Source organism: Halichoeres trimaculatus, unplaced genomic scaffold (genome assembly GCF_033239565.1).
Source record: "Halichoeres trimaculatus isolate MK-OKI-2021-1 unplaced genomic scaffold, fHalTri1.1 fHalTri1_scaffold_22, whole genome shotgun sequence".
NCBI classification, from domain to species: domain Eukaryota; kingdom Metazoa; phylum Chordata; class Actinopteri; order Labriformes; family Labridae; genus Halichoeres; species Halichoeres trimaculatus.
Genome location: NW_027437200.1, coordinates 4,658,430 through 4,671,460, shown reverse-complemented (window position 1 = coordinate 4,671,460; position 13,031 = coordinate 4,658,430). Strand labels below are relative to the sequence as shown.

At 39.2% G+C, this 13,031-nt stretch overlaps 2 protein-coding genes across 3 annotated transcripts; one reads left to right on the top strand and one right to left on the bottom strand.

Moving 5' to 3' along the window:
* Positions 1-123: 123 nt before the first annotated feature.
* LOC141784281 (ribonuclease kappa-A-like) lies at positions 124-6,515 on the bottom strand. The gene is made up of 5 exons (XM_074662063.1): positions 6,437-6,515; positions 6,126-6,326; positions 2,205-2,287; positions 1,856-1,982; positions 124-640 (listed from the first exon to the last, which is right to left on the bottom strand). Exons 2-5 carry the CDS (start codon positions 6,198-6,200, stop codon positions 623-625), a joined length of 303 nt encoding a protein of 100 aa, XP_074518164.1. The 5' UTR covers positions 6,201-6,326; positions 6,437-6,515; the 3' UTR covers positions 124-622.
* Positions 6,516-7,512: 997 nt separating this feature from the next.
* On the top strand, positions 7,513-11,661 carry LOC141784146 (BPTF-associated chromatin complex component 1). Of its 2 annotated transcripts, none has more exons than XM_074661874.1 (5): positions 7,513-7,825; positions 8,251-8,345; positions 8,791-9,014; positions 10,619-10,723; positions 10,824-11,661. In XM_074661874.1, the coding sequence occupies exons 1-5, from the start codon at positions 7,805-7,807 to the stop codon at positions 10,886-10,888; spliced, it is 510 nt and encodes a 169-aa protein (XP_074517975.1). In that variant the 5' UTR covers positions 7,513-7,804; the 3' UTR covers positions 10,889-11,661. The 2 variants fall into 2 exon arrangements, with proteins under 2 accessions (XP_074517975.1, XP_074517974.1); XM_074661873.1 differs by having other exon boundaries at positions 8,788-9,014; positions 10,824-11,652.
* The last annotated feature ends 1,370 nt before the right edge of the window (positions 11,662-13,031 follow it).

The window sequence follows — 13,031 nt, the reverse complement described above, 5'->3', positions numbered from 1 at the left end:
TAACATGACAAAAACAGAAGACAGATTTAAGAAATATAAGTCCTCCCACCGAGATGGACATAGATTAAATTGATAAAAGACATAATTATTTTATTAGACTGTGATCAAACCAAAGGTTCTGTGAACTTTGCTGGAATAAGGAATCTGATGAAGTCCTGGTTTTCAGTGTTTTAATGTTTGAAATGATGAACAGAAAACAACCAATCAGGGAATCTCTCAGCTTCAAACTGTCCAATCAGATCAGGGTTACTGAGACAGTGCAGATACATTAAATTATATGACATTATATCATTTCAAATCAAACCAAACCACACTACATAAAATAATACACATTACATTAATGACATTAAACCAGTGTGAGAGGTCAGCAAACACACACAGGTGTTTACTGACCGTAATCATAAATATTCTGTGTTTATCAAACCTCGAGGAGTTCGGACGGAATCTTCACATCATTCATCAAACATCAAGTCTTTATTTCAGTCACAGTGCTCAGGTTTAAATCTCTGGGTGATATAATCCAGCAGGTTTGATCTGAACTTCATTTTAATCATTGATCTGCTCTGATGACTCTCTGAGATGGTTTCATCTCCAGGCAGCAGCCTCTGTCCAGCAGGGGGCGCTAATGTACCATGTAATCCTATAGAGGGGCAGAGAACACACAGGTGAGAGGAGGATTATGTCATACAGGGGTGAAAAAAATATTGATATGGCAATATATCATGAAACTTTGACCTGTAATAATTTATGGATATTTTAACTCTTAATATTAATATTTTTGTTCAAATGAAAATTTATTTTATAGGTGAGTTGGAAGTACAATATGTCTTCTGCACCTCCACTGCATTAGATGGCGCTAAAAAGCTACTCAGCTGTATGCTGCCCGTAAATTGAATAATAAATATAATCACAAAGTTTATTCAAAATATTTTATTCCTAAACTTGATGACGTGAGTTTTGATGCTGTAAACATCAGTGTTTTCTCTCTATTCTTGGATAGTTAATTTAAAATTATTTTAAGTTATTTTACAGTGTAGTAGACTGATAAAATAATAATCATAGTCATGTTTTGTTCAATATTAGATATTTTTATGAGTAACATTGGTTACACTAAGTGACATTTATCAGTTTCACCAACTGACCACGTCTTTCACACAGTCATTTTTTTAACATTAGTTTAAAGTCCCAGTACTTTCAGTGACAAACTTGACAAACTTTATGTTTTCAACTTAAGTGTATGTATAAAGCACTGCATCTGACTTTCTTTATTTCAAACACAGTAAAAGAGAAAAGTTGTTTTCAACCAGTTAACTGTGTAGAATATCGCAATATATCACAATATTATGATATCCTGATATTATTGTATCCTGACCTAAGTATTGTGACGTGTATCGTATCGTGGGTTCTTGCCAACACAGAAAAGTCTTTAAACTGTATATTTAAATCTTATGATGTCAAGTTTGTAAAGCTTCCTTGTAAAAGGAACTTTATTTAGATGAAACAGGGTTTTCCAAACAAGTCTTTTTTTAAACGGTTCCAAAGAAGAAAAGACTTCAGAGGACAAGGGATTTATCTACTTCATCTTTACAACGTTCAAGCCACAGATTAAAGCTAGATTGAAATAGTTTGCACATTGATACTTTTACAAACCAGACCCGTCACCTGTTTCTGAAGTAACGTGTGATGTAATACACGCTGCATCCTGCAGAGGGAGCTATATGAACCTCAGGCTGTGGAAAGCAGTAACTTTACTCCCCGTTAAAAGCTTTCAGTGAGTGACTGAAGACATGTCCCCCGTCCTGCACTCTGAGACTGTCTCTACGGTGAGTCCTGAAGGTGAACAAATCAAACTCACCTTCCGCTTGTTGAGTTTCATCTGGCAGCAGGAGAACGCTCCCAAACAGAGGTAGAAGGCTGCGGCGATGATGCAGTTATATCCCACCTTATCATAGAGCGCATACAACTTCTGAGGAGGGTTTGAGCTGAGAAGAGAGAGATCAGCTCTGAGTGAGTACAGGAGGACGTCTGTTACATTATCCTCAAACTTCAGGTGAATCAGATTCACTCTACATCATCCTTACTGACAACACACAGTAATGTTAAAAACAAGCATGTCTGATAGTCTATCAGCAACAGGAAGTCTCCCAATGTGCAGCCTGTTCACCTGTACAGGTGAGGTCTGCAGTGAAGGAAGTAAAACTTACTCCTCGTGGATGTCTGAGTCTGAAAACGGCACGTCCTCAATCAACACGGCTGAGTGAGTGATGAAGAAAATCCCCAGCATGGACTGAAAGAGAAAGAGGAAGAGGAAGAGGAGGGAGGGGGGAGTAATGGACAGACAGGTAAAGGTGAGTTTAAAGAAGGCATGAATGATACTGGATTATTTTTGCTGATATCCGATATGACAATTTTTAACAACTCATTTAGCCGATACCAATACTTCTTTGTGCACACATAATTGCAGAGATTATCGACTCCTCTGATTTGGAAGTATAGCACAGTGCAGGGATAGACTGATTATTAAGGCAGATATTTGGCATTTTGGGGTATGTCGGCATCGGCCTTTTTTTTAATCCAACGGCCACTATGGAACCAATTCAAAACTGTGTTGTTTTGGCTCTGATGCTTCTCTGCACAGGGTTTCTCCCTGTCTACACTAAGGAAGCCCTTGATGGTCATTTAAAATCAGTCATGTAAAACTGAACAGAAAATTAATTCAACTGCATTACATGCCTGTAAAAGGCAGCACAAACTCAATTCCATCCATTTTTAATGCAGTTATATAGAAACTTTTGAAAACTTTATTTACTGTAGAAAACTTTAGCGATTTTATTTTTTAAACATATGCTTAAAGGCATTAAATGAGGTTAAGTGTCGGAGTTTGTATTGTTCAACATTTTTTATGCCAATATTTTCGCTTTGACTGCAGAATAATATCGGCTTCTAATATCGGTTATTGGCCTCCTTGCCGACCAATAAGCATCATCGATATCGGTCATATTGGTCTATCTCTAGCGCAGTGGTTTTCAAAGTGTGAAGCACAGAAGGTCTGAACTCAGCAGAGATTGCAAAAAGTAGGACAACAAGTATGCTGTGGTTTTATGACTCTCTGTGTGTGTTTGTCTGAGTGTGTGTGCGTCTGTGTGTGTGTGTGTGTGTGTGTGTGTCTGTGTGTGCAACAGGGTGGTACTTTGCTATTGCTATGTAAAGAGGGGTGGAGAATGAGCAAGCAACCATGCACACAGCTACAGAACCACGAACAACAGTTCAAATAGGCCACTTATGCTCCCCCCTCGTCAGCGGCACACGCCCACACATACATGCATGTGAACATATGAACCCAGCTAAACGATGTATGGTGAAATGTTCTTCTTAAGAGACCTCTGGAAATGTAGCCACTGAGCCTCTTAGTGGGTCTCATATATCTAATTTGGGGTCTCAGACCCCGCTAGATCCCCGTATTTTGCACAGTGGTGACGACTGATATTTAAAGTTTCCTACAGGCCACAGTGTGTGCCTTGTTTACTGTGAATTTGTAATCTACTATTTGTGTTCGAAAATCTATTCTTAATGCTCACCTTAACACAAATTTTGAAGCTGTTAAAAGCAGCTCTGTATGTGACTGATCCACAATTTAACTATGTTTTAAAGGTCTCATATTATACAAAATTCACTTTATTAAGTCTTTTAGTTAAATGTGTGGGTCTTTGGCTTTCCTCCCAGCCCACAAAATGTGATATTTAATGACAAAACCTGTACTTAGAAGTGCTTGTGAATGTAAAATCCTGACCTAAAACAAGCTGTTTGGAATTTGGGGATTTGCCGATGTCAGCGATTCCCTTTTTTGACCAATCAGGAGCAAGTCTGACCTGATTGGTCCATCGGAGCAGATACCCCCGGACCCCCTCCCCGCCCACTCCTCTCCCAAATGCCAAAGTTGAGCCATCACAAAAACAAAGTAGCCATCACTGCTCTGTTTTTGGCTGTATACAGCCACATAGTTCCATGCACAAGCTTCCCATCTCGGAAGAAGACAAGACTAAGTGGCTAGAGTTCATTTATGAAGGAAATGTACCAACTACACTCAGTAAAACTGTGCATGTGTGTGCTAGTCACTTCACAGCCGACTGCTTTTCCAACTTTGGACAGTACAACAGAGGGCTAGCGAATAGACTGGTCCTGAATCCAGGCGCATTACCAACCATCCTCCAAAAAACCTGGGACCCTGGAAATGTGAGTATTTTAAATGCTGTGTGCTGTGGAGCAGATGTAAGAGCTTTTCCTCAGTGCACCCCCTGTCTCTGTGTTAGCTTCAGGATGCTAACTTTATCTGCGGTTAGCCTGTTGTTTTAGCCTGTAATGTTACGGTAAACGAGCTTCGCTGTTTTCTAAACATTGTGCACTTAGAGCTTGTGGCGCTGCTCTCAGTGACTCTGAAGAGCCCGGCGTTATCAGCGGTTGCTCATTTACATATGAAGGCCACGCCCACTAAATCAGAGCGTTCTGAACAGAGGGGCTATGAGAGCCTCGAAACAATGCTGCTGTGCTTGATTTATTGGCTTTTTGGGCCAAAACACGTTACTACCATTTCATGAAGACATCAATGATCAATATTAAACTGCAGAAAAGGAGCAGAATATGGGACTTCTAATTGTTGCATTTTGATTGAACTTTGATTCTTTGCTGCCACAGTGGCCATGCTTTTTTTCCTGGCTTAAGAGCTGTCATCTCATCTTAACTAAAATTTGGGACACAGTATTAGGAGAGAATTTTCATATAAACACTCATATTTTTGGTGGTTAAAACCGAGAGTTTGTTATTCATTTATTAGAAGTAGTAGTATTTGTTTTTATCATAATAGGGGCGGCCCCAGTGACTTCATGTTCTCCAAAAGTAGGCTCACTGTCTCACACGGAAACCCCCTAGTATAGCATATTGTATTATAATTCATACTACTATCTTGTTTTTTTTATTTGAGATTCATTTTTTGTGCAAAATAAGAAAAAATGTATACTTGAAACTATATATTTAACTATGAAAGCCGCTTTCAAACAAACAAACAAAAAAGATAAATCCTACTTCAAGGCTGGATGATGCTGTTCCTGGAAAAATCACAACATTACCCACAACCAGGGCAAATTTGGCCAATTTCACAATTGACAGCCAGTAAACAAAACCTCTGTACACAAGGAAGATGTGAGAAGTGCAGCTGAAACCCAAATTGAATAAAATGGTTTTCTTTGGTAAATGGTAAACTTATCAGAGAATAACTTGAAAAATTATTCAGATACATGTATCTTACAGACTGCTGCCTAAACTCAAGTTTAACCTAAAACAGGAGCCAAACATGGGACTGCTCAACATATATATATATATAGATAGATAGATAAATCTATTATATCTGTGGAATTTGGTGTGTTGGCTGATATCTGACATTTTACTTTTAAGCCAATATCGGCCAATGTTGTTGGGATGCTGATAATATTGTCTATCCCTAGTTTCAAGGTAAACACAGCTGACTGTGACTTTAACTGAGCTGAGATTGAATCATGTGTCCGATCAGAGATGGTCTGTTTGAAGCTGAATCATGATGAAGTTAATCAAACGAATCAGTCTGATCAAACAGTCTGAACGCAGCAGACAGGGTTTGAATCTGCTTCTCCTCACTCAACAAAAAATAAAACCTTATTAAAATACACCATGAGAATCTGTGAGATCACCTTTCAGTTGGTCAAAGAGAGGAAATTATATGTAAACACATTAAAGTAATATGTTAACCTGATGTGAGCACAGCAGTTCCCCCTAAATTCCATAAATGATAAATCAATAATAATTTATTTACCTTAACTAAATACATTTAAAGAGACAGTACACCGGGTTAAAGTCTTTGCCTGATCAGAGAGGCAGGGAGCTTTAGACTGAGGTGAAGTTAACTTATTTTCTCTGAACTGAGATTGATCTCATGATTTATCTCATTGTCAAACTCAATCTGTCGAGTTTCTTGGGTCCACAGTGGGGTTTCAAAGCCAGTCCGTTGTCTTCCGGTCTGTAAACCTGGACCCATGCTGCGGATCACGTAAACTCGGTCTAAAATTCACCTGAACTCTCTGGACTCTGTGACTCACCAGCATGATGACCCCCCACAGACTCAGCACGACCCCACACGCGGCCTGTTTTGGTCCACAGATCAGCCCACGCATCTTTAGTCTCTCTGGTTCAACTTGCAAAGAACAGAAAGAAAGTTTCACCAACTGTCAGGAGACTAGACCGATCACGTGACAGTCGCCTGGTCGGTCAGGTGACCAAGCTTGAGCGCCGGAAGATTCCTGATGTAGGAAAAAGTTTAGAAAAAGTTTCATAATACACCAAAAACAGAAAGAAACAGAGATTTTCAGAATGTAGCTGTGATTTTATGAGGAAAAAAACAAGAATTTACCAAACGGACTTTGTTTCTTTTGTGTAATATTTTCAGAGTTCCTCTTTTTAATGATATTTTTACTGAAGCAAGATATCACATGTTGCCCGAAGCTCCTGCTTTTAGCTCTGACCCTTCAAAATAAAATACAGCCTAACTACGACCCCCCCCCCCCCCCCCCCCCCCAACTTACTCATCATCACGACACAAACCTTACTTTTATCACGTGTTTAAAAACTGCTTTACGGAAATGACTTCAATCTTGTAGGAATTAAAAAAATATTAGAAGACTCTTTAAATGTGGATTCGAGGCTTGAAATACCATTGGGGACACCATAATTTTTTTTTCAAACACAAAAAAATAGAAGCTTACATTATTGTCTAAATTCAAAACTTTATTCTCATTCTTGTAACTTTATTGTCTAGATCTGGTTTATTTTCCCCTGTGTGTCCCAAAATTACACCAGTGATCTCAGGAGTGTTAATTTTCTTCAGAAGACATGTCGCTAATTGTTACACCAAATGAAATAAAACTAAATAAGTGTTCATGTGGTCCATCAACTTGATGTTTAGCTTAAAACTCAAATTAATTTTTCAAAAAAGATAAGAGAAGGTAAATAAACTGTCTTTATGTGAAACTATCTCAGCATATCGAATAATGCTATGATTTTTTACAGAAGGACATTGACGCTACACAATCTGCTATTACGATGTGTTCATGTACTGTCGGTTTTTAAACAGAAATCACAGTTTAGACAAAAAGGACAAATATTTTATGGAAAAGTCTTCCTGTATTATATATTAGGTGTTTCAGGGTTTGAAATGCTTCATTTTTGTGCTTTGAGTTACAAAATGCGGTCTGAGAAGGTGCCTCTTTAATTATTACTTTACTTTCACCAAGTGGTCCTGTTAAAACACGTAGTCTCTGTATGTCTGTATATATATAATAATCATTTGAGGTGGGTGGGTTCGCGTCAGTGACTATTCTGTTTCATAAGGATACTATAAACTGTTTCAACCACTGTTTGTGAAGCCCACGCAGGTTACTCAGACACTAGGCAGTTACTTTACATCGGGTTTCCGAGGTGACATGAAGGCAGCACTGATATATTCAGGGCGCGTTAAACACACTGGTATCTGCTGCTGGAGGAGTAGCGATGCTAATGTAGCCGTTAACGTTGTTTACCTTTGTTCAGTCTATGATAACGTTATAGACCAGCTCGCGCAGACTTCTCCAGGAAGCGGACAAAATCTAGATTGATAAATAATCCACTAACATCCTCTTAGCACAACCAGAGGAGCTCAGGGTGCTATCTGAGCTAGCTTCACTGTTAGCATCGTTTGTTAAAATGAGAGTCTGAAGAATAAACAGAGTGTTAAAACATCACCATGACCTCAGCTTCTACTAAAGTAAGTCTCTGTCACACACATGTCGGATTAAACACGGAAATGCGATTTTTAATCTGATTAAATTACCACAGTGGGCCTCAGATTATCATTCATGTCACTTCAAGGAGCCCTAACACACAGGTTTAACCTGTTTTTATTATGCTTAATAGAGGGTTTAATGCATTCACATTGAAAATAAGAATGTGTTTGTGTCTATGGCAGGATGTATGCAGTGTTGTTGGACTGTAACATTATTCACTGGATTCATTGTTACACATATTATCTGTAACCACATCTCACACCTTTTATGTATTCGTTGAATCGAACTGTGCAGACAGTACATGTGAGGGTAAAGATGATTTTAATGTGTGTGTGTGTGTGTGTGTGTGTGTGTGTGTGTGTGTGTGTGTATGTGTGTATGTGTGTGTGTGTGTGTGTGTCCTCAGGTTGGAGAGATCTTTTCTGCAGCTGGAGCAGCTTTCACCAAACTTGGAGAGCTCACCATGCAGCTCCACCCTGTGGCCGACTCCAGTCCTGCAGGGTAATACACACACACACACACACACACACACACACACACACACACACACACACACACACACACACACACACACACATACTAACTGTCATGCAATTTATATAAATCATTTATTTTATCATAGCAGCACTGCGCAGATTATTGTGTTTGATTCATTTCGTCTTTGTTGGCGTGTCTTTTATTTTTGCATCATTTTATCACACAGGAGCACGATTTCCTCTCTCTGTTTAAATGAATTCAGTCAAACTTTTATCAAATTCAAAAAATGAACCGTCTGACTGAAGGTTCGGACAGCACTCAGAGTTTTGTCTAAGAGGGAACCTAGAGGAGGACAAACTTACCTTTTAACTTACTTTTTGATATATTAGTTTCAAATTTAAAGAAGGCCTCCCCTCTCATGCCAACATTAACCTGATCCTAACTCTGAACTCGTCCTGTTTCCCAGCAGTCAGACGAAGAGCGCCGTAAAGAGGAAGCTGTACGAGGACGGCGCTCTGGTCCCCGTCTCCTCTGAGGGACCAAAGAAGTCTGTAAAGAAGAGTGCCGCAGCTGCTGTGACACCGAGCACTCCCACCGTCATCTCCGTCCCCACGGCTAAGGTGGCCGTGACGTCAGGTCTGCAGGGCACCCCCCACACCAACCAGGCCCCCCTGAAGAAACAGAAAACTGCAGGTGGGTCAGAGACAAGAGCGCCCACAGAGGAGCACACTGTGAAATGTTAGCATGTGTTCGTGTTTGTGTTTGTGTTGCAGCTTGTTGCTGTAAGCACGAGATTGGCACAGCATCAGATCAGCTGTTGGCATCTCCAATCAGCCAGACTGAGGAAGTCTAGATCTATTGAATTCTCATGAAACTTTTTAAACAAATCAACTCCCAGTCTCATCCTGTTTACTCCACATGTTCATCTCATGGTCTGAATCTTTGCCCACATTTGGTTTTAAAATCCAACATTTTAACTTCATATCTGTCTCTAGAAAATGAAAAACTTTATCAACATTAAAATATCCATTTGAGCCGTCACTGAGAAAAACGTGCTACTTAGGCCTGTCACGATAATCAATAAATCAATTAACCGAACGATAAATAAAAACGTCCTCGGTAAGTTTGCCAGCCTCGATAAACTGACATGTGCATGCATGTTTGTTTTCCTCCTCTCTTTCCACCAAAGAGGCTGAATGAGAAGATGGCTCACTACGTCTGTCTTTCCTAACATCGGGGTGCATAGGTTCTATAGCAGATTTAGCGGATTTATAGCAGAGTGAGCATCTGTCAAAAATGCGATCTTTGGGGTGAAGACGGGGCTGCTCGCGCGTACACACGGAGAGAGCTGATGCGAGCGTCCTGAGGGGTGAGGAGGAAACACACGCTAATATGAGTGATGGCACGAAAGATACGGTTCTTAAGCCGCCTGCCACAGTCCCAGTGTGGGAATATTTTGTTTTTTATCAGAATGAACAAAGTGTGAGCTCATGAACACCAACGAGCTGATATGTCACATTTGTTTGAAAATAGTGGCGACGAAGAAGAAGAAGGGGAGGTGCAGCGTAGCCTTGTTCTTTGACAATCCGCTCTTACTGAGGCTTTGGTCTGCAAAGTAAATAGAAATAAAAGCGCCAAATGGTGGGCGCTCAAAGACCGCTACATTGCCAAAGAAATGCAGCCCTTCAATACGGTTGAAAGCCAGAAATGTTAAAAATGTTTGACAGACAGTACGGATTGACTGGGAAAAAGTACATGTTACAAACATTTCAGGAACTGTATCAACTCCCTTTTATTTAGGCTATAGTTTTTATTGTTGTTGTTTTTTTTTGGAGTTTCATTTTTTCTTTAGAGACAGGGTCTATGTTTTATTGTTTTTGATTAGTATTAATTATTTTCATTGACATGTATTTTTTTCTAAATGAAAGTCCATTTCATTTTCATTGTATTTTTTTCTCTTTCTTGTTTGTTAAATTTATTATATTTTTGTTTAATTTATTTTATTTAAAAGATCCTGACCTTTTAATTACAGTTAGATACTCTTAAGAAATTAAAGTTTCTTGCTTTTGATATGGTGTACTCACTTTATTATCCCCGTTATCATAATTACATCAATGAAAAAATGGAAAAAAATCAAATTATATTGACAAAAATATCATTTATTGGCAATGATATTTTGGAAAATTATCGTCTAGCAAAATTTATCGTGACAGGCCTAGTGCTACATGAAGATTTGGATTCACCTCTTGTCTTCAGTGTTCATTGTTGATAAAAACTGACTGTGTGTGCGTGTTTAGATGTGACTCTGAGTGCCCTGAATGACTCGGATGTGAACAGTGACCTGGTTGACATCGAGGGACTGGGAGAGGGATCAAACGCCAAAAAGCTCAACTTTGATCAAGGTCAGACTTCACTTCATCATAATTCTTATTTATTCACGAGGCCGCAGACACACCTGTGCTGTAACACACCTGTATTAATACTGTGTCTGTGTCTCTGTAGATAACCTGAACCTGGACTCCAGCCTCATCATGAACCCTGGAGACCTCCCCCTGCTCTCTCGCTGACCCCTCACTTCCTGTGGACGACTCTGTCAAAATAAGACTCAATAGGACTCCTCTAGACCTGTTTGGATCCTTTACTGTTTCACTTCCCCTAAGGTTTTCTTCAAAATCTTCTCTGAAAGAAACCATCCTGAGCGTCCTGGAGTTTAAAACAACAGAGGTGACGCTCCTGTGACTGTTAAACAACAGGGACGACAGAGAGCACCAGCAGAGAAACTCATTGAGCAGAAAAAAACTCCTGATCCAGAGGGATGTGGACCACAAAGCTGGATTAGGAACATGTTTCATGTGTTTGTTGTCTCCCTGTTTTAGCTGAGTCATGCTGAAGCTGTAGACGTTTGGTGTATTTAGAGAATAAAACGCTGGTTTCTGTTTGTTTTCATTTTAACTGTCTGAATTAATCCTTCCTCACGTGAGTAAGAAGTTACTGACCAGTGTGCACATTTCTCAGGATGTTAGTGTGCACATTTTATAATAAAAAGAGTAGGGGAGACCGGGGACAGCTGTGACACAGGTCAGTTCTAACAGTTTGTTTGGATTACACAGTCTGCTCTGTAGTTGAACTCTTCTAAGGAACATCATGTCTATTATGTGTCTGTTTAGTTTCTTTCATTCTGATTGTTTGTGGCAGTGTTTAGCTGCTAGCTTTAAGCTAAGCTAGCTCATTACTAATGCACTCAGGAACAGTTGTAATAAACTTGCTTGGGGTGTGTTGTAACCATAGACTGTAATAAAAAAATGGGTGTCTACTGGCTCGGATTTAAGTAAGGTCGCCACAAAACTGCTCCCCCCGGTGGCTGGCTGCAGTACAGGTCAAAATTCCATCTCCCTAGCCATTTCAGATGGCCTGTGGTCAAACTTTAAAAAATGAATACTCCTCATAGAAATGTTTCTCACGTCCGATTGTTGTGGTGATTTTAAGATATCATTTGGCTGTCATGTATTCATGTTCTCTCTTTTCTAAAAAAAATTGTTTTCATTAGTTATACGAGGTTAAAAACGAGGCTTTACGTATCGTTTAACAATAATTGACAGCTCCGTTCTCGTGTATTTTTTTCAGGGGTTGTAAAATATGCTGTACATTCTATGTACAGTCTATGGTTGTATCATTCGATTAGGTTAAATGCATGACATGCCATCTGTGGGCCCATGAAACTTACACTCCAGGAATGCCAAACAACCACCCACCCCCCTTACACACACGCTCACACACCTACATTCAGCCAGTGCGTGTCATCACATTTTGATCATTTTTAGGATTTATTTTAGGGATAGACCGATTATCAGGGCCGATATTTGGCATTTTAGTGCGTATCGGTATCAGCCTTTTTTAAGAATCCAACTGCCAATATGAAACCAATTGAAAGCTGTGTTGTTTTGGCTCTGATGCTTCTCTGCACAGTTTCTCACTGTCAACACTATGGAAGCCAAGATGGTCATTTAAAATCAGTCATGTGAAACTAAACAGAAAATTAATTCAACTGCATTACATGCCTGTAAAAGGCAGCACAAACTTAGTTTGATCCAATTTTATCGCAGTTACAGAGAAATTTTGGAAAACTTTATTTACAGTAGAAAACTTAAGCTATTTATTTTTTAAGTTTTCATTCAACTCTATAAAACATGCTGCTAAGCATGGGAGCTGTTAAACATATGCTTGAAGGCATTTGGATGCAGTTAAGTGTTGGAGTTTGTAGTGTTCAAAATTTTTTATGCCAATATTTTCACTTTCACAGCAGATTGATATCGGCTTTTAATATCAGTTATCAGCCTCCTTGACTACTAATAATCAGTATCGGTATCGGCCCCCAAAAATTCCCTATCGGTCTATCACTATGTTTATTTATTTCTATAAGTTTCAGTGTTTGACCAACACACACACACACACACACACACACACACACACACACACACACACACACACACACACACACACACACACACACTTCTTTTTGACTGTTAAAGCTAGAGCACAGTTGCACCTTTTGTACAATTTAATTGTCATATGTTAAGAAATGAGTTTAGTTTATCCCTGTAAAGCCTGATCCATGACAAAATAGCCAAAAAAAATCGTATTCCATTTTTTTTGTTAGGTGTTTACGAACCCTTTTAACCAAATTCACAAAATATATTGCTTTATCGTTTT

What these genes read in the sequence shown, in the direction of transcription:
- LOC141784281 (XM_074662063.1), bottom strand. Translation starts at nt 6,200, where the DNA reads ATGCGTGGGCTGATCTGTGGACCAAAACAGGCCGCGTGTGGGGTCGTG. An exon ending in TGTGGGGGGTCATCATGCTG is followed by an intron (nt 2,288 to 6,125) that starts GTGAGTCACAGA and finishes TTTCTCTTTCAG; the next exon opens with TCCATGCTGGGGATTTTCTT. An exon ending in GACTCAGACATCCACGAGGA is followed by an intron (nt 1,983 to 2,204) that starts GTAAGTTTTACT and finishes CTCTCTTCTCAG; the next exon opens with CTCAAACCCTCCTCAGAAGT.
- LOC141784146 (XM_074661873.1), top strand. Translation starts at nt 7,805, where the DNA reads ATGACCTCAGCTTCTACTAAA. An exon ending in GAAGAAACAGAAAACTGCAG is followed by an intron (nt 9,015 to 10,618) that starts GTGGGTCAGAGA and finishes GTGCGTGTTTAG; the next exon opens with ATGTGACTCTGAGTGCCCTG. An exon ending in AAAGCTCAACTTTGATCAAG is followed by an intron (nt 10,724 to 10,823) that starts GTCAGACTTCAC and finishes GTGTCTCTGTAG; the next exon opens with ATAACCTGAACCTGGACTCC.